Source organism: Melanerpes formicivorus, unplaced genomic scaffold (assembly GCF_026170545.1).
Source record: "Melanerpes formicivorus ecotype bairdi unplaced genomic scaffold, bMelFor1.0.p_v2 SCAF_46, whole genome shotgun sequence".
Taxonomy (NCBI): domain Eukaryota; kingdom Metazoa; phylum Chordata; class Aves; order Piciformes; family Picidae; genus Melanerpes; species Melanerpes formicivorus.
Genome location: NW_027142398.1, coordinates 5,012,105 through 5,034,865, shown reverse-complemented (window position 1 = coordinate 5,034,865; position 22,761 = coordinate 5,012,105). Strand labels below are relative to the sequence as shown.

The window sequence follows — 22,761 nt, the reverse complement described above, 5'->3', positions numbered from 1 at the left end:
CCTCTCACATCCCTTGAGGGTCTCTGCAAAGCTCTCTGCCTGCTCGAAACGGAGCCAGTTGTCAGCTGCCTGTCCAGAGCGGGTTCGTGTCTTTAGGAGGAGCTCTGTGTGGGGCTGAGCTCTGCTCCCACGCTCCCAGCAGGGGCGAGGCTCAGCCCTTCAGAATGTCACTTGAGAAACAACAAGTGATGATAAACACTTCTTGTTATTCGCCTCTCCCCCTCGGCGGGGGCAGAGGAGATTGCTAAGTGACCGAGCGCTCCCCTGCCCCTGCGAGCGCAGGACCCAGCTTTAATTCCTGGCTTTTAGCTACAGCTTTGGGCTCCTCCAGCCTCTCTCACGCCAGCAGCAGCTGCTGCTCCGGAGCAGAACCTCTCCTGAGGAACAGCTCCGCAGGACCTCGCCGCATCCAGCTCAGCATCCGCTGCCGGGACAGCTCCCGACGAGGAGCGCAGGGAGGAAGGTTTGCAGCCGGATCGCACGGAAGGGCTTGGAGAAGCTTCAGTGCAAAGGAGGAGACTCCACAGCCTCTCCGGGCAGCCTGCTCCAGGCCTCCGGCAGCCTCACACCAAAGAAATTTCTCCTCCTGTTCAGATGGAGCCTCCTGGGTTCCAGTTTGTGCCCCCTGCCCCTTGTTGGGGCCTGAAGTTGTGCCAGGGGAGGGTCAGGTTGGAGATGAGGAAACATTTCCTTGTTGCAGGAGTGGTCAGGCACTGGCAGAGGCTGCCCAGGGAGGTGGTGGAGTTCCCATCCCCGGGGGGGTTCAAGGACCTGTGGCCATGGCACTTGGGGCCAGGGTTTGGTGGCCGTGGTGGGGCTGAGCTGATGTTGGACTGGGTGATCTCAGAGGGCTTTTGTGGTCCTATGAATCAGAGTCCTGGGATGCATGAGCAGGGCTGCTCTGCACTTGTTCTGCTCTGCAGCCCAGCACAGGGACAGGGACTTAATCCTTCCTCCCAGCCCGGTGCTGGTTACAGCCCTGTGATGCAGATAGCTGTGGGCAAGGCATTACAGAAAGGAAATGGAGAAGCAGCAAGGGAGGGAACTGCAGCCTGGAGGAAGATAAAGGCTTTAGAGAGGATGGCTGTGAAGAAAGCGATTAGAGGAAATTAACCAGGGACAGGCTGGGGAGGGAGGCTGGGGAGGGAGGCTGGGGAGGGGGCAGCCTGGCCCCTGGCTGCTGGGAGGGCACTCTGTGGAGCTGGGGAATTTCTCTCCTCACTGAACCGTGCAGGGGAAGCAAGAGTGGCATTAAATGGAGCAGGAGGCTTACAGGCATCCAAAGCCAGCCAGGCACTCCAGCACTGGGACCAGCTCTGGGCTGGAACCAAGCAGCACGAGAGCAGAGGGGCTGGAGGAGGCAGGGGGATGTTAAACCCTGCCTCTGAAGCTTTCATCTCTACACTTCATGACTCCAAAGGAGATTTGGGCAGAGCAGCTCTGCCTCTGGTTTTACAGTGATTAAACCTCCAGCATGGACAAACCTCCTGCAGGGCACAGCCAGCCTGAGGCAGAGGCTCAGAGAAGAGATTGGGCTGGAAGTGACCTCAAAGCTCACCCAGCTCCAACCTCTGCCCTGGGCAGGGACACCTCCCACCAGCTCAGCTTGCTCAAGGCCTCATCCAGCCTGGCCTGGAACACCTCCAGGGAGGAGGCAGCCACAGCCTGTGCCAGAGTCTCAGCACCCTCACTGCAAAGAATTTCTTCCTCATCTCCCCTCTCCATCTCCCTTCCTCAGCCCCTCAGTTGCCTTGAACCTGGCAGCTGCTTCAGCTGGGAACAGCCACAGGGATGGAAGTGCCAGCACCAGGATCTTGGTGCCCTGGGTGGGAGTTTGCCCTGCTCTGAAGGTGCTGGGGGGCTGATTCTTGTGGTGGAAACACTGAGGGCAGGATTGGAGGTTTAGAGCTCCAGGAAAGCTTTTTGCAAGGGCCTGTGGTGAGAGGAGAAGGGCTGGAGCAGGGTGGGTTCAGGCTGGGTGTTAGGAAGAAGTTCTTTGCTGTGGGGGTAGTGAGACACAGGAAGGTTGCCCAGGGAGGTTGTGGACCCTTGGAAGTGTTCAAGGCCAGGCTGGATGAGGCCCTGAGCAACCTCAGCTGGTGGGAGGTGTCCCTGCCCGTGGCAGGGGGGTTGGAACTGGATGACCTTTAAGGTCCCTCCCAGCCCAGCCCCTTCTGTGCTCTGTGAGTTGGGCTCCTGGGTGCTCTCCAGCTCCCTGCTGCAGCTCCTGGGAGGGGCCCGGGGGCACAGTCCCTAAAAGCTGCTTCCTGGAAGCTGCTGGCAGGCAGTGGGGGCTCCAGCAGCAGCAGTGCTGTGGGGCTGGCTGCAGGCCACCTCGCAGGGAGGATGAAGGATGAGGAGCAGAGTTGAGAAGTTCACCACAAGCTTTGTCTGCAGGCGGCAGGGGAAAGGCTGCGGCTGGGGCTGTGACCCCTGCCCCTCCCCTCCCCCTGCCCCTTTTCTTCTTTACGAAATAGCAATGAATCCAAGGCCATCAGCGGCCCTCAGAAGCCGACTGGAAATGTCCTTTATTAAATTACCACCTATTGATCCGGCAGTCACCCGAGAGGGATTGATTGAGGACTTAAGCAGGCGCGGGCTGGGCGGCAGCTCAATTACTGTGCACAAAGGGGCAGTGCAGAGGCGATTCTCAGCGAGTCAGGCACAGGATCAGTCCTGCTCTGCCTTCCCTGCCAAAGTTGCTCCTCCCTGGAGTTTTCTGGTAGTTCATCTTTTTGGTCCTCTCCCTCCCTGCCTCACGACAAGCAGGTGGCTGAGAGGCAGCCCTCCAGGCACAGCTCCCTCCACTCCCAGAGCCCTGGGGAGCTTTGCAGAGGGCCTGGGGAAAGCCAACTCCTCCTGCAGGACTCAGAGCTCCAGGGTGCTTGCAGCAGTGTCAGCCCCAGGCTCTAACACCTGCAGAGCAGGGCAGCAGCAGAGCTGTTGGTTGACAATTCATGGGATGGGTTGGAAGGGACCTTAAAGACCATCCAGTTCCACACGGGGAGGGGGCCTGGGGCCTGGACTCATCTCCTCTCTGACCCTGCAGTGCCTGAGGGAGGGGGGCAGGGGGGAGGGCAGCTCCTTTCCCTCCTCTCCTCTCTGGGACAGAGCCACTTTGGAGGAAGATAAATTACTGAGTGGGTGAAATCCTCTGTGAAAAGTAATAAAAGTGGAGCAGCAATTGGAGTGCTGGGGCTCGAGCAGCAGCACCTGCATGGGAGCTGCTCCTGCAGCAGATGGAGACCTCACAGCTCCTTTGCCTTCCCTCCCCCCTCCTTTCTTTGCTCTCTTCCCTCTCTTTTCCCTCTTCCCCTCATCCCAGGACCATTGCTTTGTCCTGTGCAGGAATGGATCAGCAGCTGGCAGGAGCTGTGCTGGTGGGGGGCAGGGGGGAGGAGGATTCCTCTCTGTGTTTGGCTTTCAGTATTTCCTAGCTCTGCCTTCTGGGGCTTTGCACAGGGCCCTGGTGTGGGACTCTGCTCCTGGGGCTGCAGTGTGATCCTGAGGGAGTGAAGCAATCATCCTGCTTGGGAAGGAGCAGGTAAGTGGAGCAGGTTGCTAAGGGGCTGTGAGCACCAGGATGTGCCTGGGTGAGATGGGCTCCAGGGTGACTTGCTCTGGCCACTGCCCCTGGGCACTGGGGAGGCACAGCTCGAATCCTGCTCTCCTGCAGCAACTGCCCAGCTGCCCTCTGCACCTCCCAAGCAAGTTTGCTCTTTCATCTAGGAGAGCCCAGCCCTGGCATGAGCTGCACCGAGCCCAGGGCTTGCTGAGATGAGGGGAGCCAGACCTGAGCCAGAGGGAGCAGCAGCATGGGTGAGGAGCAATGTCCCAAGGGGAGTGAGAAGGCAGAAAGTGTCCCCAGGAGGGTTGGGGTCCTCCATCCACCCCCAGCCCTCCTGGTCCTGGCCCTTCTCACTGCCTGGCAGCAGCTTTCTGGCACTTGGCTTTCTAGGAGGAGCCTTCTGCTGTGCATTGCCAACACCTCTGCTGTCCCCAGGGCTCAGCTCCGCAGCTTGGCTGACACAGAACTGTTCCAGCCTTGGAGGCTGAGAGAGACAAATGAGCAATTTGCCAGGAAATGCTCCTCTGGGACTCCTCCTCTCTCCAGTCAGTTTAATTGGGTGAGCCCAGGGTGGCTTTAATTGCTCTGCTCCATGTGCAGCTTCCCACTCCTCTCCTTTCTGTCTCCCATCTCTCTCCTGCCCCTCCTCCATCCCAGCACCATTTCTCTTCCTCCTCCTCCAGCACCTCCCCTGCCAGCTTCTTCCCCACTACCTCTTGGAAGTGGTGAAAGCTGAAGGCTCAGATGCTGTTTGAGTCCCTCCCTCCTGACAGGCTCCTCAAGACTTTGGTGCTTCCCAGGGGGCAGTGACCTGGTGTGGAGATGCCCTGGGGTCACCCGGGGGGGTTGCAATGGCTGTGGCAGAGCCTTTGCTGGTGGCCAGCAGGGGAAGGGGTCTGAGGCTGCACCTCCAATCCTGGGCTCAGTTTTGGGCCCCTCGCTCCAAGAGGGGCACTGAGAGGCTGGAACATGCCCAGAGAAGAGCAAGACAGCTGGGGAAGGGTCTGGAGAGCAGGGCTGGGCAGGAGGGAATGAGCAAGCCCAGCTTTGTGGCTCACTCCTGGCCCTGCAGGACCCAAGCAGCTCTGTGATGAATGGGAGATGATTTAGAGTGGAAGCTGAAGTCCAGGTCCTCTTTGTAACAAATACAGAAGGCAGTTAAGCCCAAACTGATCAGCCAAGGAGATCCTCTTAACACTCCTTAAACCCCAACATCTGCCTGCAGTAAATAATTCAGCCAGTGGGTAGCAGTGAGCAGAGCAGGCATGGGGGTGAGAAGGCAGCACAGGAGCTCCACAGGGAGCTGGGGCAGGCAGGAGCCAGGAGCTGGAGGAGTGGCTGTGGCCACAGCTGAGCTTTCCAGGCCACCCCCACACCAGGGCCCTCAGCTCCGCATCTCCAGGGCACTGAAACCCCTCCAGGCATGGGGACTGCACCACTGCCCTGGGCAGCCCTGGCCAGGCCTTGACAGCCCTCAAGGGGAAGAAATTGTTCCTCATGTCCAGCTGAAACCTCCCCTGGAGCAGCTTGAGGCCATTTCCTCTTGTCCTATCTCTTGTTCCTGGGGAGAGCAGACCAAGCCCCCCCTGGCTGCAGCCTCCTCTCAGGGAGCTGCAGAGAGCAATGAGCTCTCCCTCAGCCTCCTCTCCTCCAGCCTGAACACCCCCAGCTCCCTCAGCTGCTCCTCCCCAGCCCTGCTCTCCAGACCCTTCCCCAGCTTTGTTGCCCTTCTCTGGGCCCACCCCAGCCCCTCAGTGCCCTTCCTGTGGCAAGGACCCACCCCCCCCCTGCACAGCCCCCTGCTGCATTCCAGAGCCTGCTGAACTTGTCAGCCCCACGCTGTGGGCAGCCCTGGTGTGGAAGCTTTGCTCCCCAGTTCTCTCCACATCCCTGTTCCACCGTGGGATGCCAGGGAGGAAGCAGGTCCCTGGCTCTGGGCTGGCCAGCACCCCCAGGCTGTGCCTGCAGCAGCTGTGGCTCTGGGCAGCAGAGCTGGCAGGCACAGGGCAGCAATTGTTGGGTTTCTCTGCTTTAATCAGAGTGAGCAGCTGCTGTGCCCAGGGCACCAGGGGCTGCTCCTGGCACTCGCTGTGAGCTGTCAGCCCAGGACCTTCTCCTGATCAGTCGAAGGAGCCAGCTGGAGCCAGGCCAAGGCTGAGAGTGAGTAATGCTCTGGGAGGAGTGAGGGGCACCAGCAGCTCTAGACAGGGGATGGGGCTGAGGGATGGAGCCCCTGGTGCCCAACCAGGCTGCTGGTGGTCCTCCAGCTGAGCCAGCACTGATGGCATCCCTGCCCTGGGACAGGCAAACCCTTCCACATGAGTGCAGCAGGAGAGGATCATCTTCATGCCCCCCCCGGACCCTCTCCCTCAGCTCCAGGTCCTGCCTGTGCCGAGGACTCCCGAGCTGGACACAGCCCTGCAGGCGAGCTCTCGGCAGAGCAGAGGGGCAGGATCCCCTGCGTGGCACCGCCGCTGGCACAGGCTGGTTGCCAGGCTCCTGCATCCCCTCCTGCTGAGCTCTCTCCACGCCCGCCCGGGCCCGGCCTCGCTCCGCAGCTCGCAGCAGGGCCCCCGGGAGCGCTCCCCGGGAGCGAGCGGCAGCAGCTCCTCGTTAATTGCCCTCCCGCTCCCCCCGAGCAGCCCCTGCAATAACACAGCCGCTGCCTTTTAGCTACCTACAAGCAATCACTCAGCGGCCAATAAAGAGGGACGGAACAAGCCCCTGGGCGAGCTGTCAGCGATCGTTTTCCTGCCTGTTAACCTGCTCCCCCCCGGCTCCCCCCCGGCTCCCCCCCGGCTCCCCCCCGGCTCCCCCCCGGCTCCCCCCCGGCTCCCCCCCGGCTCCCCCCCGGCTCCCCTGCCCGGGAGCTTCCCAGCGCAGCCCCAGCTGCGGGCAAGGAGCCAGGCACGGCTCCCATCCTGCTGCTGCCAGCTGCCCATGGGCACGCACTCAGCTGGTCCTGTTCTGCCCAGCCCTGCCCAGGCCACCGCTGGTTTCAGGGCACGGAGGATGCCTCCCTGTGGGGCTGTGCAGGAGAAGCTTCCCACCGCTGGCTGCTCAGGCTGCAGGCTCATAGAACCACAGAATGGTTCAGTGGGGAGGGACCCCAAAGCTCATCCAGTTCCAATCCCCTGGCGTGGGCAGGGACCCCTCCCACCAGCCCAGGCTGCTCAGGGCCTCATCCAGCCTGGCCCTGAACACCTCCAGGGAGGGGACAGCCGCAGGCTCCCTGGGCAGCTCATGCCAGGCAGGGTGCTGCAGGTGAGGCTGTGCTGGCAGGGGGCTTGCTCTGGGTGATCTCCAGAGGTCCCTTCCAAGCTCACCCTGCTGGGGCTCTGCCAGCCCCACCCCAGGTGCCAGCCCCATCCCAGGTGCCAGCCCCATCCCAGGTGCCAGCCCTGCCAGGCTGCTCCCCAGGAGCTGGCTGTTGTCTCCTCTTGTTGCCTGTAAATCCCCAACAAGCCTAAAGCCTCCCTGCTGATAGGGAGCCTAACGCTGAGCCCTGAATAAACCTGCAGCAGCCAGGGCTTAGTGTGCAGCCTGTAATGTGCTTAGCCAGCCTCAGCCCCACAAATCTCCCGAGTTCCCAGGGATAAACACTCACCTCTCCTCCCTCTGCCTGCTGCCTCCTCGCTGCTTTGCCCCGGGGTGCAGGCCCAGGCTGTGCTTGCTGCAGGGCAGCTACTGGGAGGCTGCTCTGAGGTCTCCCTGGAGCCTTCTCTTCCCCAGGCTGAAGAGCCCCAGCTCTGCCAGCCTGTCCTGCCAGCAGAGGTGCCTCAGCCTTTGGATCATCTTCGTGGCCTCCCCTGGACCCTCTCCATCAGGTCCAGGTCCTTCTTGTGCTGGGGACTCCAGAGCTGGACACAGCAGTGCAGGTGAGGTCACAGCAGTGCAGGTGAGGTCTCACCAGAGCAGAGGGTCAGAACCCCCTGAGCACCTTTCAGCTGGGCTGATCCTGTCTGGGGGTGGGGCTGGGAGGGTGCTGGTGAGGCTGGCAGCAAGAGGTGGCTGCCAGGTCCCTGTGCCATGGATGTGGTGATGCTGAGCTGAGCAGTGGGCTCAGCAGGGCCTACTGGGCACCAGTGCCATGGCAACCAGCCAGCAGGGAGGTGTGCCAGGCTGTTCTGGGTGGGCTGCACCTCCTCCAGCCTTGCTCTGGAGGGTTTGGGCTCAGGCAGGAGCTGCTCAGCCTTACCTCAATCCCCTGTGGTGCTGCTGCTCCCCTTGGAACTTCAGATGCAAAGGGAGCTGGAATCCCCTGCCTGGCCTCCCCCGAGCTGCTGCTGCTGCAGGAAGCCAAAGAGGACTCCAGATCTGTGCATGGCACAGAGAAGGCTGCCCTGGAACAGGACCAGGCTCAGCAAGCCCTGAGAACATCTGGAGCTGTGCTGTCAAACAAGGTGTGCTGGGGCAAGGGCTGTCTGAGGCTGTGGCAGCAGCCAGGGAAGGTCCTGAGGCAGCTGCTGGGCTGGGGCAGGGCTGCCAGGAGCTGGCAGTGGTCTCCTCCTGCTGCATGGGGGCTTGAGCTGCTGTGAGAGGGGTGGGATGGAGCTGTGGCCTGTGAGCTCTTGCCCAAGGCTCTGCAGCAGCCCAGAGCTGTTGGCTGCCTGCTCCTCACCAGGCTGGGGACGCTCACAGCTCTCCAGCCCCACGGAGAGCACGGGTGGGCAAGGAGGGAAAGAGCTGGTGGAAGAGAATGGGTTGGGGAGTGATGGGAGGAGAGAGACAGGCTGGGGCTGCTCCTAAGGCACTGGGGGGGAGGGGGGGAGGGTGTAGATCACCAGAATTGGTGAGGGACAGACCATAAAGCAAAAATAAAAAGGGATTATAATTTATGATGCTCAGGAGAAGTATCCTGGGAGCTGGGTTATGAAGAAGGATTCATTCTCTCCCCAGCTCCACGTAGCTCTAAAGATGATGAATGGCATCGAGGATCCCTGCTGCTGCCTGAGAGCTGGAACCTTCACTCCACCTTGGAGCTCTGCCCAAGTCCTCTCCACGCTCCTCCTGCTCCTGACCTGCCCTCTTCAGCCTGTGGGGAGTTCAGGAGACCTCCAGACCTGCACCGAGTTGTGTCTGGCCTCAGCTGTGTGTTGCAGGGCTGCAGCAGGATTCTCCCAGCGCTCCTGGGGTGCTGTTTGTCCCTCCCACCCCCAGAGCCCCCTGCCCAGCCCGACTGGCTGCTCTTGTCCCTTGCACAGAGCAGAGAGTGTCTGAGTGGCTCAGATGCCACAGCAGAACTGATTCAAGCAAGCTCAAGAGAGAGAGAGAGAACTGCTGGAGAGAGCCCAGGGGAGGCTGCAGAGCTGCTGAGGGCCTGGAGCAGCTCTGGGAGGAGCAGAGGCTGAGAGCCCTGGGGCTGAGAGCCTGGAGAGGAGCAGCCCCAGAGGGCAGCTGAGCAATGCTCAGCAAGAGCTAAAGGAGCTGTGGGGGCAAGAGGCTGGGGCCAGGCTCTGCTCAGTGGTGCCCAGGGACAGCACAAGGGGCAAGGGGCACAAAGTGGAACCCAGGAGGCTCCATCTGAACAGGAGGAGAAACTTCTCTGGTGTGAGGCTGCTGGAGCCTGGAGCAGGCTGCCCAGAGAGGCTGTGGAGTCTCCTCTGGAGAGCTTCCAACCCCCCCTGGGCACTGTGCCCCTGGGCAAGCTGTGTGGCTGCCCTGCTGGAGCAGGGGGGCTGGAGCAGGTGATCCCCAGAGGTCCCTTCTGACCCCTCCAGGCTGAGATTCTGGGGGTCCAGCTGGAGGAGCCCATTGCCAACCCACCCAGGAGGAGCCTTTTGTCCTTTGAACCCAGAGCCTGAGCCAGGGCAGGAGGAGCACTGCCAGGGATGGAGCTGCTCAGCCCCAGGCTGGGGCTGGCCCCACAGCCTGGTCCCAGCTGCAGCAGGAGGAGTTGGCCTCTGCCCAGCTGCAGGCTGCAGAGCAAGGTCTAAACGTGGCTTAGTTGTTCACAAGGTGGATTCAAAGCCTTAGGAGAGGGGAAGGAAGCCAAAACTTTCTCTACAGCAGCACAGGCAGCTCTGGCTTCTCTTCCCTCCCCTCTGCACAAAGCCAGCCCGCTGGGTTTCTCCTTTGATAAGAGCCCTTGATGGCTCCGTGCCTCCGAGCACCAAATAAAAGGTTTAATTACCCACTGCCAGGCACCAGCAGCTCTGCTGACAGCGGGGAGGTGCCTGCTGCCCACAGCTGGGGAAGGAAAAGCTTCCTACAAAAGGAGCCTCTCCTGTTTCATCTGCACTGGCAGCCCCTCCTCTGCTGGCTGCTCCGGAGCCGGTGGGCAGAGCTCCTCCCCAGGCCCCCCGCACCTCTGGTGCTGTGCTGCAGCCCCTGCAGCCCGAGCCGTGCTCCAGCAGCTGCCTGAGCCCACAGAGGAGAGCTCAGCCCCACGGGAGGAGCAGCCCTGGGCCGGCTGAACGTGGCTTTTGAAGGTGTCTCAGAGAATCTTCTCCTCTCTCTGCTCTCCCCCCCAAGGTCTTGGTTCCCAGGGGAGTGATGGATGTGACAGCAGCAGCACTCCCCACTGCTGCCCCTCCTGCTGCCCCAAGGATCCTGCCTGCCTCTGTCCATCTGTCACCGAGGACACAGCTGGGGACAGCCAGGGATGCTGCCGTGGCTGTGAGCTCGGCTGCTGATCACTCCCTTGCCATCCTCTCCCTCCTTCCCCGCTGAGCACAGGGCACCAATGTGCTGTGCCAGCTCCTGCTGCTCGCCCTGACAGCTCCCCCAGAACCTGAGCCACGGGGGAAAGGCTCAGGAGCTGCAGGAGAGGAGAGAGTGGAGCTGGCCAGCAAGGAGGGCAGACCTGGGGCAGTTCATGCCCCTGCCAGGAGATGGTGGAGCCAAGATGTCCTTTGAGCCCTGCAGTGGAGGCTCTGCTGGCCTGTCCGGGCTGTCCTGGGCCATGCTGGCTGTGAGCTCCAATTCCCATCCCCAGGGAGCCACAGCTGGGCTCTGCCCCCAGCCCTGCTGCCCCCCAGCCCTGCTGCCCCCCAGCCCCATGCTGAGGTGCTGATTGCTCCAGCAGTGGCTGCCCTTTGCTCCCAGCCCCTCTGGCTCCAGCTGCAAACACCAAGATGCTTCCAAACAGCTGCTGCAGGAGCCCCAGCGAGCACCCCAGGCCCATGGGGTCTCTGCTCTCGTGGGGGCATCCCCGTGGGGTGCACCCCTTGGGGGCTGATTTAAGAGCCAGGATGCTGCCTTTGCATTAAGTGATGAAGCAGCTGCCCAGGCCCAGCCATCCTCACAGCTGGTTGGAACTCCAGGGGTCCCATCCTGGGGGCTGGAGCCTCTAAGATCAACGTTGAAGGTTTGGAGCAGCTGGGAGGGGGCAGGGAGAAGATGTGAGGCAGCAGCTGAGAGCTCCTGGCAGCAGCAGGGGGGCTGGGGGCACTTCTCTGCAGAGCAAACCAGAGCCTTGTCTGCATCTTTTATTCACTTGGATTGGAACTGAAGAGCAGCAAAGACTCAAAGGGGCTTTGGATGCTCCATGCCCCCACACCCCAGGCAGCTACAGCCCTCCTGGCCACTCAATTCCCTTTTGCTGCCAGAGCAAGAGGAGGCTGTGGGGCAGGGGAGGGAGGGAAAAGCAGCATCACGAACTGGTGGCTGCTGGGCAAGAGAACCAGCACAGAAACTCCTCTGCTTGCAGGCCTGGTGGGGACAGAAATGATTTAAGGAGAGGCTGTCAAGATAAAAATCAGATCTGCTCAAGAACAACTTCTCACAAGTGTTATTGATAGTGCCTGGGACTGCAGTGCTGGGCAGCACTGAAACACTGAGGCTGCAGCTGCTGCTGCTGCCCCCAGCTCCTGCCCCCAGCTGCTGCTGCTGCCCCCAGCTCCTGCCCCCAGCTGCTGCTGCTGCTGCCCCCCAGCTGCTGCTGCTGCCCCCAGCTGCTGCTGCTGCCCCCAGTTCCTGCCCCCAGCTGCTGCTGCTGCCCCCCAGCTCCTGCTGCTGCTGCCCCCAGCTCCTGCTGCTGCCCCCAGCTGCTGCCCCCAGCTGCTGCTGCTGCCCCCAGCTGCTGCTGCTGCCCCCAGCTCCTGCCCCCAGCTGCTGCTGCTGCCCCCAGCTCCTTCCCCCAGCTCCTGCCCCCAGCTCCTGCCCTCAGCTGCTGCTGCTGCCCCCAGCTCCTGCCCCCAGCTGCTGCTCCTGCCCCCAGCTGCTGCCCCAAGTGCCTCCTGCTGCTGCCCCCAGCTGCTGCTGCTGCCCCCAGCTCCTGCTGCTGCCCCCAGCTGCTGCTGCTGCCCCCAGCCCCTCCTGCTGCCCTCAGCTGCTGCTGCTGCTGCCCCCAGCTCCTGCTGCTGCCCCCAGCTGCTGCTGCTGCCCCCAGCTCCTGCTGCTGCCCCCAGCTGCTGCTGCTGCCCCCAGCCCCTCCTGCTGCCCTCAGCTGCTGCTGCTGCTGCCCCCAGCTCCTGCTGCTGCCCCCAGCTGCTGCTGCTGCCCCCAGCTCCTGCTGCTGCCCCCAGCTGCTGCTGCTGCCCCCAGCTCCTGCTGCTGCCCCCAGCTCCTGCTCCTGCCCCCAGCTCCTGCTGCTGCCCCCAGCTCCTGCTGCTGCCCCCAGCTGCTGCTGCTGCCTGCTTGGCCAGAGAGTGCAGAGGGGTCTGGGCAGGTCAGCAGCAAGCCTTGGAGTCGGGGGGGAGAGCAGAGCCACCCCAGCCCTGCTGTCCCTGGGGGCAGCTCCTCAGCACCCTCAGGCAGGAGGCTCTGGGATGCCTCTCTCCTGCTGTGAGCTGGGGGCAGGATGCTGAGGGCTGGCTGGGAGCAGAGGGGATCACAGCAGCTGCGGGGGGGAAGGAGCCTTCCAAAGCCATCCAGTCCAGCCCCTGCAGCCAGCAGGGACATCCCCAACCAGAGCAGGCTGCTCAGAGCCCCAGCCTGAGCTGGGATGGTGCTGGGGATGGGGCAGCTCCCAGCTCTCTGGGCAGCCTGGGCCAGGCTCTCCCCACCCTCAGCATCAACAATTTCTCTCTTCTTTCCACTCTGAATCTCCTCCTTTCAGTTCAAGCCACCCCCACCTTGTCCTGTCAAAGCAGGCCCTGCTCAAACGTCTGTCCCCAGCTTTCTGATTGCCTCTTGAAGCACTGCAAGGCCACCCTGGGGCCTTCCCTTCTCCAGGCTGAACAGCTCTCAGCCTGGCCTCACAGCAGAGGGTGCCAGCCCTTGGATCACCTTTGTGGCTTCCTCTGCTCTAACAGTTCCAGGTCCTTCTTGAGCTGAGGACTCCACAGCTGCCCCAGCACTGCTGGGGGGGTCCCAGCAGAGCACAGCAGAGGAGCAGAATCCCTCTCTGCTGCCCATGCTGCAGGGGCTCAGCCCAGGCCAGGGCTGGCTCTGGCTGGGGGCTCAGTAGCCTGCTCACATCCAGCTCCCCTCCCACCTTGCTGCTGTGTTGATGCCAACAGCGATGCTGCTGGACCCCTGCAGAGCCTCTTCCCAGTGCACCCCAAAGGCAGAGTGAAAGCCTCCAGGCACTGATGCCTCCTCTGCACCCCTGGGGAATGTGCTCTGAGTGCTGGATGAAAGCCTTCTCCAGCATCACAGACCTCCTCCCGGGGTGTTTAATTACAGGCTGTGATGCTCTTGTCTCCTAATCTTCCCTTTGCCAACATCAAGGCGCTGCTCACCCAGGTCCCCAGGCTCTGCTCACCAGTGCTGGCAGGATCTGGCCTCATCCTGTTCCTGCTGGGCTGCTGTGAGCTGTCCCTGCCCATGCCAGGGGGCTGGAACTGGATGATCTTTGAGGTCCCTTCCAGCCCAGCCCATTCCATGGTCCTCTGGCACCCCTCTGTCCCCTCCCCACCCCTGCACTCCCGGGCAGGGCTCGGATCCGGCTGCAGAGCCGAGGGGCAGGAGGCAGCAGAGGCAGGTGGCTGCAGCTGGGGTGAATCTGTTGCATGTGAGGAGCCCTCAAGAGTCAGAAACATCCCGAGGCAGGGCTGGAAATGTCACCATCTTTGTGAGGCTTTAGTCAAAGCCAAGCCCAGCCCTGCTCTCCCTGGGTGTGCCAGCCCCCAGGTGCCTGCTCTGAGTGCCTGGCAGCACCAGCACCACACAGCTTTTATTGACCTTCCTCACCCCTGATTCCCAAGCTCACATTTGCTTGGGAGTCAGAGCTGCGCCCAGCAATCAGCAGTATATTTAAGCTGCCATCACAGCCTCAGCTCTGCCTTCCATCCAGGTGGCTTAAAATACAGCAGCAATCCTCCTCCTGCAGCCTTCCAGCAGCCCAGGCAGGGAGAATAAATCTTCCTGCAGCTGAACGATGTCAAACGCTGGGAACGAGCCCGGAGAGAGCAACAGAGACGGGGGGCAGGGGAGGGGGCTGCAAAGTGAGACCTGCAGCAGGGGCTGGGGACACCAAGGCTGAGCAGCTCCCATCCTGGGTGCAGCTGTGGCCTCCTCGCTCCAAGAAGGTCGTCGAGGGGCTGGAGCTTGTCCAGCAGTGAGGCTGGTGAAGGACCTGGAGATGAGGGCTGGTGGGGAGCAGCTGAGGGAGCTGGGGGTGCTCAGGCTGGGGAAGAGGAGGCTGAGGGAGACCTCCTGGCTCTTCTCACCGGCTCCAGGCACACTTTGCACACGCAGCACTTCTGCAAAGCTGCTTCTGGTGTGGTGAAAGAGGAGCTGGGCACAACGAGAGCCATCCCGTGCGAGGCTCTGCCCGGCCGAGGCTCTCTCAGCCCGGGAGCAGCTCCCTAGGGCGAGGGAGCAGGGAGGGAGGACAAGGAGAGAGCAAAGCTCCTGCCTCAGGGAGCCCCTGCTTGTTACCAAACTTCTTGCAAACACAGAACAACAAAGAAGGGAAGCAGAGAGATAATTAAGGCCATAATTGTACAGACACAACTGCTTAATTAAGCTTTTCCTCTTTAAACCTGACAGGATCTGCTCACAAGGTGTGAGCAGGAGGGGAGGCTGCCCATATGCCAGGCCATCTGCAGCGCCCGCGGGGGAGGAGCGCCGGCCCCGGCAGCCCCCCTGCTGCAGCCCCCCTGCTGCAGCCCGGCAGCAGCAGGAGGAGGTTGGCCAAGTGCTGGGGAAGGGAGAATCCTGACCCCGAAAGCCAGGCAGGTGCTGGGGGGCGGCTGGGGGGCTGGCTGGGGGGGGCGGCTGGGAGGGCTGTCCCCCGTGGCTGCCTCCAATCAAAAGGGACAAGCTGGAGGGGCCAGGAGCAGGGAAAGCCCATCGGGGGGGGGGAGGCAGCAGGGTGAGGGAGGGTCCCAGCCCCAGCTGGGACCATTTGGGGGCGGCTGAGGCACACCCAGGGCTCTGCTCTTGCTGCAGGGCTGGTTGGAGCCTGGGGAAGCTTTCTGCCCGGGAGAGGAGCTGCTGAAGCTGAGCCTTGGGGGTGGTAAGTTCATAGGATCCCAGAACTGCTTTGGTTGGAAAAGCTCTCTGAGACCCTTGAGCCAGCCCCACCGCGGCCCCCCAGCCATGGCCCCAAGTGCCATGGCCCCAGTGAACCCCTCCAGGGATGGGAACTCCACCTCCTCCCTGGGCAGCCTCTGCCAGGCCCTGGCCACTCTTGGCGTCCTTCCTCCTCTCCAACCTCAGCCTCCCCTGGCTCCTTTGAGGCCATTGCCTCTCTTCTGTCACCTGAGAGTGGGGAGCAGAGCCCAACCCCCGCCTGGCTCCAGCCTCCTCTCGGGGAGCTGTGAGGTCTCTCCTCAGCCTCTTCCCACAGAGGATGCTGCTGCTTTGGGCTGTGGCAGAGCCCTGCTGTGGGGCCTTGGCACTGCCCCTTGTGCTGAGCCAAGGCTCCTTCCGCAGCTGGGGGCTGGATTGGTGCAAGCTGAGTGCTCAGTGCCTGGCTGCTGGCAGAGCCATTGCTCACCCAGCCCCACGGAGCTGCCCCCCCACGGCCCTGCCCTCACCCTGCTGCTCAGGGCTGTGAATTATTGAAGGCAAAGAGCTGACTCAGCAGTGGAGGCTGCTGGATGTTTGTACACATCCCTGACGGTGCCCAGCCCTGCTCCTGGCTGTGCCACCCTGCCTGGGCTGTGCCACCCTGCCTGGGCTCACCTCCAGGAGCCTGCTGGTGGCAGCTACCTCAGGGACTTGGTCCTGAGTGGGGCAGAGCTCAGGGCATGGCTCCAGCTCTGCAGCAGGCATCAGCCTGTGTTGGGGGTGGGGTGGAATGGAGTGGTGGTGCCAGGCTGCTGTGCCAGGACCATGGATGTGTTGGGAGGACACAGAGGGTAACTCGGGGGGGAGCTGCAGCTGGGTGGGCAGAAGGGGTAGAATTTCACATTAGTTCTGTAAGGAGAGGGAATTCCTTGGCCTGCAAGAGGAGATCTCTGCTGGGGAGCCCTTCCCAGCTCCATTTTCGGGGTGCTAATGCCCCAAGACTGCCAGGAGCTCAGGCCTTGGTGTGGCAGGACCGGGGCTGCCCAGCACTTGGCACCAATCAGCTGCCTTGAGCCAGCCACAAGCCCCTGCTGGCCCTGGGGCACTGTGGCTCTGCCCCCAGCGCCGTGGTGCTTGCTCTGTGCTGGTCCAAGCCTGGCACCCCCACCGTGGCAGTGCCCTCCTTTGGGGGTGTGGGGGCAGGGGAAGGTTTTCTTTGCGTCTCTCTTCCCCTTTAATTGCTGGCAGCGGTGTGGAGAGCTGCTAATGAAGTGCTGAAGATGGATGGCGGCCGGGCTGTGGTACGCAGGGCTCGCAGGGCACTTAATTACCCTGGGCAGCTCAAAGGCAATGAATACTTCATAAAGCAAAAGCCAACAGTGAATTATTCATCACCCATTTATCAGGGGCAGCTGTGGTGAAACCTCTGGGATGGGGCCCGAGCGCGGGTTCCCCTTCCCAGCCTCCAGCAGGCGTGGACCTGCTCCTCACCCCCAGCGGTGTGGGACCCGTGGGGGCAGGACCCCCACGGGGCTCCTCTGGGGATGGCTTTGGGGGGGACCTGTTCCCTAAAGCCTTGCTCAGTGGTGCTGAGCCACAGCAAGCGCTGGAGAGGGCTGGGAAGGGGTTTGGAGACACGGTGAGGGAGTGGAGCTGCTCAGCTGCCCGGGAGGAGGGGAGCAGAGCCGGCTGCCTGCAGAGGAATGCTGCCTGGTCCCCAGAGGACCAGCACCGTCCCCTGCGAGCTGGAATTCAAGGTGGCAGCTGGGCTGCCGCTGGGGGTACCCAGGGCTGCCTCATTCCGCCGCCCCAGGGCTGAGGGGGAGGGAGGAGAGGCAGGCAGGGAGCCCAGCGGCAGGCACAGAGGGGCTCCGAAGGCACCTGCCTGGCTAATGGGCTTGGAGCGAGATCCGTCCTGAGCCCTCAGACTGCTTAGGGAGGCAAACCCGGGGGGAAAGGCGCTGTGGGGGGAGCCTCCGCTGGTGGGCGAGGGGCAGGGCCGGGTGGGCTGCAGGCAGCCGCGGGGAGCGGTGCCCCCGTGGCTGGATGGTGCCGGAGCAGGGGCCGGGAGATCCTGGCTGAGCAAGACATAGGCTCTGCTGCCATCTACCTCTGCCGGGCTCCCCGGCAGCCAGCCCTGCTGCCATGGGGGGGTCTGTGTGCCCTGGGCCGCTGCCACCCGCCCTGGGCTGCCAGCGAGCCTGGGGGCTCCCGAAACATCCTGCCCTGAGACGGTGCCCTCCCTGGAAGCGTCCAAGGCCAGGCTGGGTGGGACCTTGAGTCCCCTCAGCACTTGTTCTAGTGGGAGGTGCTCCCCATGGCAGGGCAGGGTCGGAACCAGATGATCTCTGAGGTCCCTTCCAGTCCAGACCTCTGAAACGGTGCTGGGAGGTTTGTGGGGAGAACATTTTGGCTTCTCCTCTCCCTCCTGACGTCCTCATCCCCTCCCTCCTGTGCCACCAGCTCTGCTGCTGCATCTTTCTGCTTCCTCAGCACTGAGCTGCTGGCAGTGCCCAGCTGGGTCCATCCTCCCCCTTCTTTCTTGTGCTCAATTTGTGGCTTTCTGCTACCCCTGGAATCTCTCTGCTCCTGCTGCTGCGCTCCAGACCTTAAAGAATATTTAACCACCTGGTAAATTATTTATCCCTCGGAGGCTTGGTGCACTCAGGGCAGCTCAGAGCCCTCCTGGAGAATTAACCAGAGCCATAAATCACAGAGACACCTGAGAAATTTCCCTCTGCTCGTGCTGATGGAGACCTGGCCCTGCAGTGCCACTGGCAGGTTGGGAGCCAGGAGCTGCCACTTGCTGCTGGTACTTGTTCAGCAGCTTGTTAAATGTAGAAGTTAAACAGACTCCAGGAAACAGCTGAGGAACTCCAAGTGATGGTGCAGGGGAAGCTGGGTGGCTGCCACTCCCTAATGCTCCTTTCTGAGGAGGGATTTTTTCCCAGGCTCTGCCAAGCACCATGAGCAACCCAGGGGTGAGGGCAGCTCGTGGGCTGCACCTGGGTGTTGTGCCCTGGGGAAGGGGCACAGGGCTGCTGAGTGGCTTGGGTGGGAGGTGGCATGGTGGGACTGCAGCAGCTCCACTGGCACAGCCCAGGGGATGTGCCCCATGCAGAGGCTGGGGTATCCTGACCCCCTGAGGGGCTCAGGGTGGTGCTGGGGGCCTAAAAATCTGATGGGTTCATGGAGTCACAGAATGGTTGGGTTGGAAGGGAGCTCAAAGCTCATCCAGCTCCACCCCCACCACGGGCAGGGACAGCTCCCACCGGCCCAGGCTGCTCAGAGCCTCATCCAGAGCCTGGCCTCAGACACCTCCAGGGAGGAGGCAGCCACAGCCTCCCTGGGCAGCCTCTGCCATGCTCAAACCATCTGGGGAGGTTCCTCGGCTTCCAAGGTGGTCTGGTGGCACTTCCTACACTCCTGGGTGTCCCTGACAGCTGCAGGGAAGGATCTGGACTCGGAGGAGGTAAAGCAAAGAGAAACCCAGCAAGGGGCCAGGCTGCCAGCCCCCTGGCTTGGCTTCACTTCTGCAGTGAGCTGAAGTGAGCAGAAGGAGGCTGCTTGGCCCCTGCCACCCCAGCCCTGCCAGTGTGAGCTCTCCAGGGGCCCTGAGCTGGATGTGGCTGTTCCAGGGCAGGTCTGGGGCCTCCCTTTTGATCCCCTACCCCCAAAATGCCTTTCCCATTGGGTGCCCCACTCCCTTCCCATGCTGGAAGCCTTCTCCAGGGGAGGCAGAGAGTGTTCCTGCAGCCCTGGCTTCCTCTGCCTCAGTGTTTTTCCAGCTGAAGCCACCTGCATCACTTCTGCTCCTGAGCAGAGAGAAGCAGCCTCAGGGGAACACTTCTGCTGCTGACCACAGAGCAAATCACTCTGCAATGGCTTTTCCTCCAGCACCAAACCCTCCTGCTCCCCCTGCACCACCTCAGTGCTCTTTGTGCTCCTTCTCTTGCTGCACTAAATCTCAGAGCTGCTGAGTGGTGTCTGGGACCAGCCCAGCTGCACCTGCAGCACTGCAGGAAGCCTCCTCCTCTTCCTCAGCACCAGGACAAGGCATCCAGGGAGGGGATGTGAGCTGTGGCCACGCACTCAGGCAAGTCCCAGCTCCACCTTCCCGCAGGAGTTAATTCATTTGGCTCCCTCTGGGATGGTGCAAAGCTGCAGCCAGACCCCAAAGGGCAGGGGATGGGAGGGTGTCCCTGCCTCCAGTGCTGCCCCAGCCCTTTGCAGCCAGCCTGGCTGGGGCCTGCTGTTTACTCCCTACAAAGAAAGAGGCTTTTGGGTTCATCACTTGGGGCTGGCAGGCAGCAAGCCACCAAGTGAGGGAAAAGGAGCCTGCAGCAGGCAGCTGGAGAGAGCTGGGAGAAAGCACAAGGTAATAGAGGTATTTATTAAAGGAGGGAGGAAATTTATATGCTATTCCTGCTTCTTCAGCTCTCAGTCATCACCAAGGGGAGAGGAGGAGTGGGCAGCCGGTGCAGGAAATAGCCAGAAGTCTGTTTTCTGCCCATTTGTCAGTCTGATGAACAAGAAAAATATAGACAGGCTTGAGGAAGGAGAAAGAGAGTCTGGAGGAGGCTGCTGCCTGGCCCTCCATGGCCACTCAGGGCCAGCAATGGCCTCAGGTTTAGGGGGAAGCTGCTCTGGAGCCCCTCCTGGGGCTGGGGGATGGTCAGCACAGGGCTGGGGGGACCTGGGGCTCCCATGTTGGTGGCTGTGAGCTGTGAATGGGAGGGCAGGGATGGAGAAGGTGGGAGAAGGGGGCCTGGGGGGGGGACAGGCTGGAGGAGAACCCTGGCAGTGAGATGGGGATGGCCTGGGTGTCCAGATCCACCTCCCCCCAGCCAAGCCCTCCCTCCCCCCAGAGCCTATCTGAAGTGTTTGGTGTCTGGCAGAGGAGAGCACCAGGGAGTAAGAAGCCTGCAAGTATTAAGTGCTAATAATTCCCCACTTTTACTTGCAGCTATCCACCCCCAGGCAGCAGGCTGGGCTTCTGCTGACACTCTTGCTGGAAATTGAATGCTGCCTGAATCATCCATCCAGGGCCATTTGTTCATAACAGTAAGGAGTTGCAGTTTGAATCTCTTTGCTGCTGCTAACCGACACAGGCAGCGCTGGTGGATCCCAGGAGCCTGTGCCCGGGCTGGGGACCACCTTGCTGGGCTGTGGGGCAGATCTGGGGGCTCCCCCACCCTCCCGGGGGTGCCAGCCCGGCCTGGGGCTCAGCCTCATGAGAGAGGAGTTGCTGGAGCTGTGCAGTGTGCCCCCAGCATGTCCCCTTGGGCAGCCTCGGCCTCCCCCAAGAGCTGTGCCCCTGAGGGGCAGCTTCTCCCCTTGGTGTGGGGTCTGTGCCCCCCGAGGGGGGCTGGGGTGGGATCTGCCCCCCCGCGCTGCCAGGGGGTGGCACGGAGGGAAGGGGGGAGCTTTTCTAACCTCAATCTCGTTTCCAGCGCGGCTGCTGCGGCTGGACAGGAGATGCTCTCCTTCGGCAGAGACAAATGGGCAGAGCCGGAGCCCCGGCGGCCGCGGCTGCGCTCGGGCGTGATGGATGTGTCCCGGGAGAGGCGCCAGGAAGCGACGACCCAGCCCGAGGGGGCGCAGCCCCGGGGCAGGACGAGTGCCGATGGCCTGGAGTCGTGCCACGACCCTGCCTCAAGCCCTGCAGCCTCGCCGCGGCGCTCGGGGGCAGGATCCCCGCAGCCGCAGGGCAGGACCGGCGCAGCCCCTGCCGGGCGCGGAGCAGCGGCCAGCCCCTCGCTGAGCTGCCCCTGCTCGGCCCTGCCGACGCCGCCGAGTCAGGGCTGCTATTAACTGGGAGCTGCTTTTCCCCTGGCTGCTGCTTGCACAAACGATAACTGATTTGAAATGAATTGAGCCAATTACTGCGCGGCTCCCGGAGCAGGGGAAGGCAGCGCCGGGGTAAGGAGGAGCAGTCCCAGCTGCAGCAGGGACGAGAGTTAGACACTGAAATGCCCTTTGGGCCCCAATTTCTAGCTGTCTCCATTTCCTGGCTAAGCCTGGCTGCTTCCCTCAATTGCTTGTGAGTTTCGGTGGTAGCAGCCAGGGGCTGCTGAGCAGCATCAGGCCAGTGGTGCTGGGGGACTGGCAGTGCCTGCTCTGAGTGCAGCTCTCTGCTCTGAAGGCTGCAACAGGCTGCCCAGAGGTGCTGCAGGCCACATCCCAGGAGGTGTGCCAGAAACCTGTGGCCATGGCACCTGGGGACAGGGCTCAGTGTGGATGTGTTGAGGGTTGCACCCAATGAGCTCAAAGATCTTTTCCAAGCAAAATGGTCCTGATTCTGTCAACATGCAGGCTGAGCTGAGGAAGAGGCTGCCTCATCTTCCTCACACCCAGCAAGGGGAGCAGCTGATGCCCAAACTCTGGCTGAGGATGGTGGGGCCAAGCCTCTTCCCTGCACCCAGGGCTGGAGTTTCCCTCTGCCAGGAGGTGTCCCAGGAGAGGAATTTCCCCTTTGAAGCAGCCCACAGAGAAGCCTTTGGAAGCCTGGAGCTGAGCTGCTGCAGAGTCAGTGCCTGCTGCAGGGCAGGGCAGGGCACACAGCTGGGGGAGGTTTGCTCTGTGTCCCTCTGAGCAGTGAAAGTCCACAGAGAGCTGTGTAGGACAGAGCCTGGAACACAGGGTCAGGAATCCAGGCTCCTGCTGCTTCCCTCTTAATCTCCTGTTAAGTGATCTACCTCCTGATTGCTTTTGGCAGCTCTCTCAATTTAATAACTGAACTGAGCCTCTTCTGCTGTTGTTGGCATATAAATAAGTGCTGGATCGATGCAGAAGATCTTTAAGAGCCCTGCCCTGGAAGGAGGAGGGCAGCCTGGCCTGGCAGCAGCTGCAGCAGGGCTGTGGCTTCACTCACACCTCTGGGAGGCAGGGGCTGGAGCAAGCCGGGGGCCACAAAAGCCCCAACTGCTTTGGTGAGAGGAATTCTGCTGCTGGAAGGCTGCCTGGGTGAGGATTCAGCTTGGGGTGCAGGAGGCTTGGCTGCTGCACTGCTCCTCTGCCTCTGTGGCTTTGGAGCAAGCAGAGCTGCAGCTGGGATCTGGGCAGGGATGTCCTGGATTCAGGGAATGCTTTGGGTTGGAAGATCAGCAGGAAGTGCAATGGCTGAGAGGGGCAGGGGTGTGATGGCTGAGGAGGGTCAGAGCCTGGCTGGGTTCCAGTTGCTTCCATAACAGATTCCCTGACACAGGGAACAATTTCCCCCTGACTCTGCTGGCTCCTTAAATACAGAGCCTGGAAAGGGCTCCACGGGGAGGGCAGCTTCAGCTCTGCAAAGAGCTCTCTGCTGCAGCTTCATTTAAGGCTGCTTGGGGGATGCTAAAATACTAAAAGGATGAAAAAACAATGGCTGGTGGCAGGCTGGGCTGCCAGGAGGGGTCCTGTGCCCCCGCCAGGAGGGGTCCTGTGCCCCTGCCAGGGTCCTGTGCCCCTGCCAGCATATGGCACAAGCTGCCCAGGTAGGTGGTGGAGTCCCCATGCCTGGAGGTGTTCAAGCCACTTGTGGCCATGGCACTTGGGGCCATGGCTTGGGGGCCATGGTGGTGCTGGGTTGATGTTGGACTGGATGCTCTTGGAGGCCTTTCCCAACCCAAGCAGTTGTGCTGTTGACTCAGCCCAGGGGGAAGGAGGAGCCCTCAGCCCTGTGTTGTTTTCTCTCTCTGTGCTGCTGCTGTTTATTTTGCATTTTTCAATCCCTACTCCCTGCCTGTCCAGGTCCTGCTGCTGCCACCAGGATCTTTGTGTATAAAACATCTCCAGGAGAGCTCCTGGGGCCCTGTCCTACCCTCCCAGGCTGGCAGTGAGCATCTGGCCCGAGCAGAGGGGATAGGAAA

The 22,761-nt window shown here is 61.9% G+C and overlaps 1 protein-coding gene across 1 annotated transcript; it reads left to right on the top strand.

Moving 5' to 3' along the window:
• Nucleotides 1-4,833: 4,833 nt before the first annotated feature.
• On the top strand, nt 4,834-9,139 carry LOC137451721 (uncharacterized). The gene is made up of 4 exons (XM_068159421.1): nt 4,834-4,839; nt 7,127-7,446; nt 7,808-7,971; nt 8,468-9,139. Exons 1-4 carry the CDS (start codon nt 4,834-4,836, stop codon nt 8,917-8,919), a joined length of 942 nt encoding a protein of 313 aa, XP_068015522.1. The 3' UTR covers nt 8,920-9,139.
• Nucleotides 9,140-22,761: the final 13,622 nt, after the last annotated feature.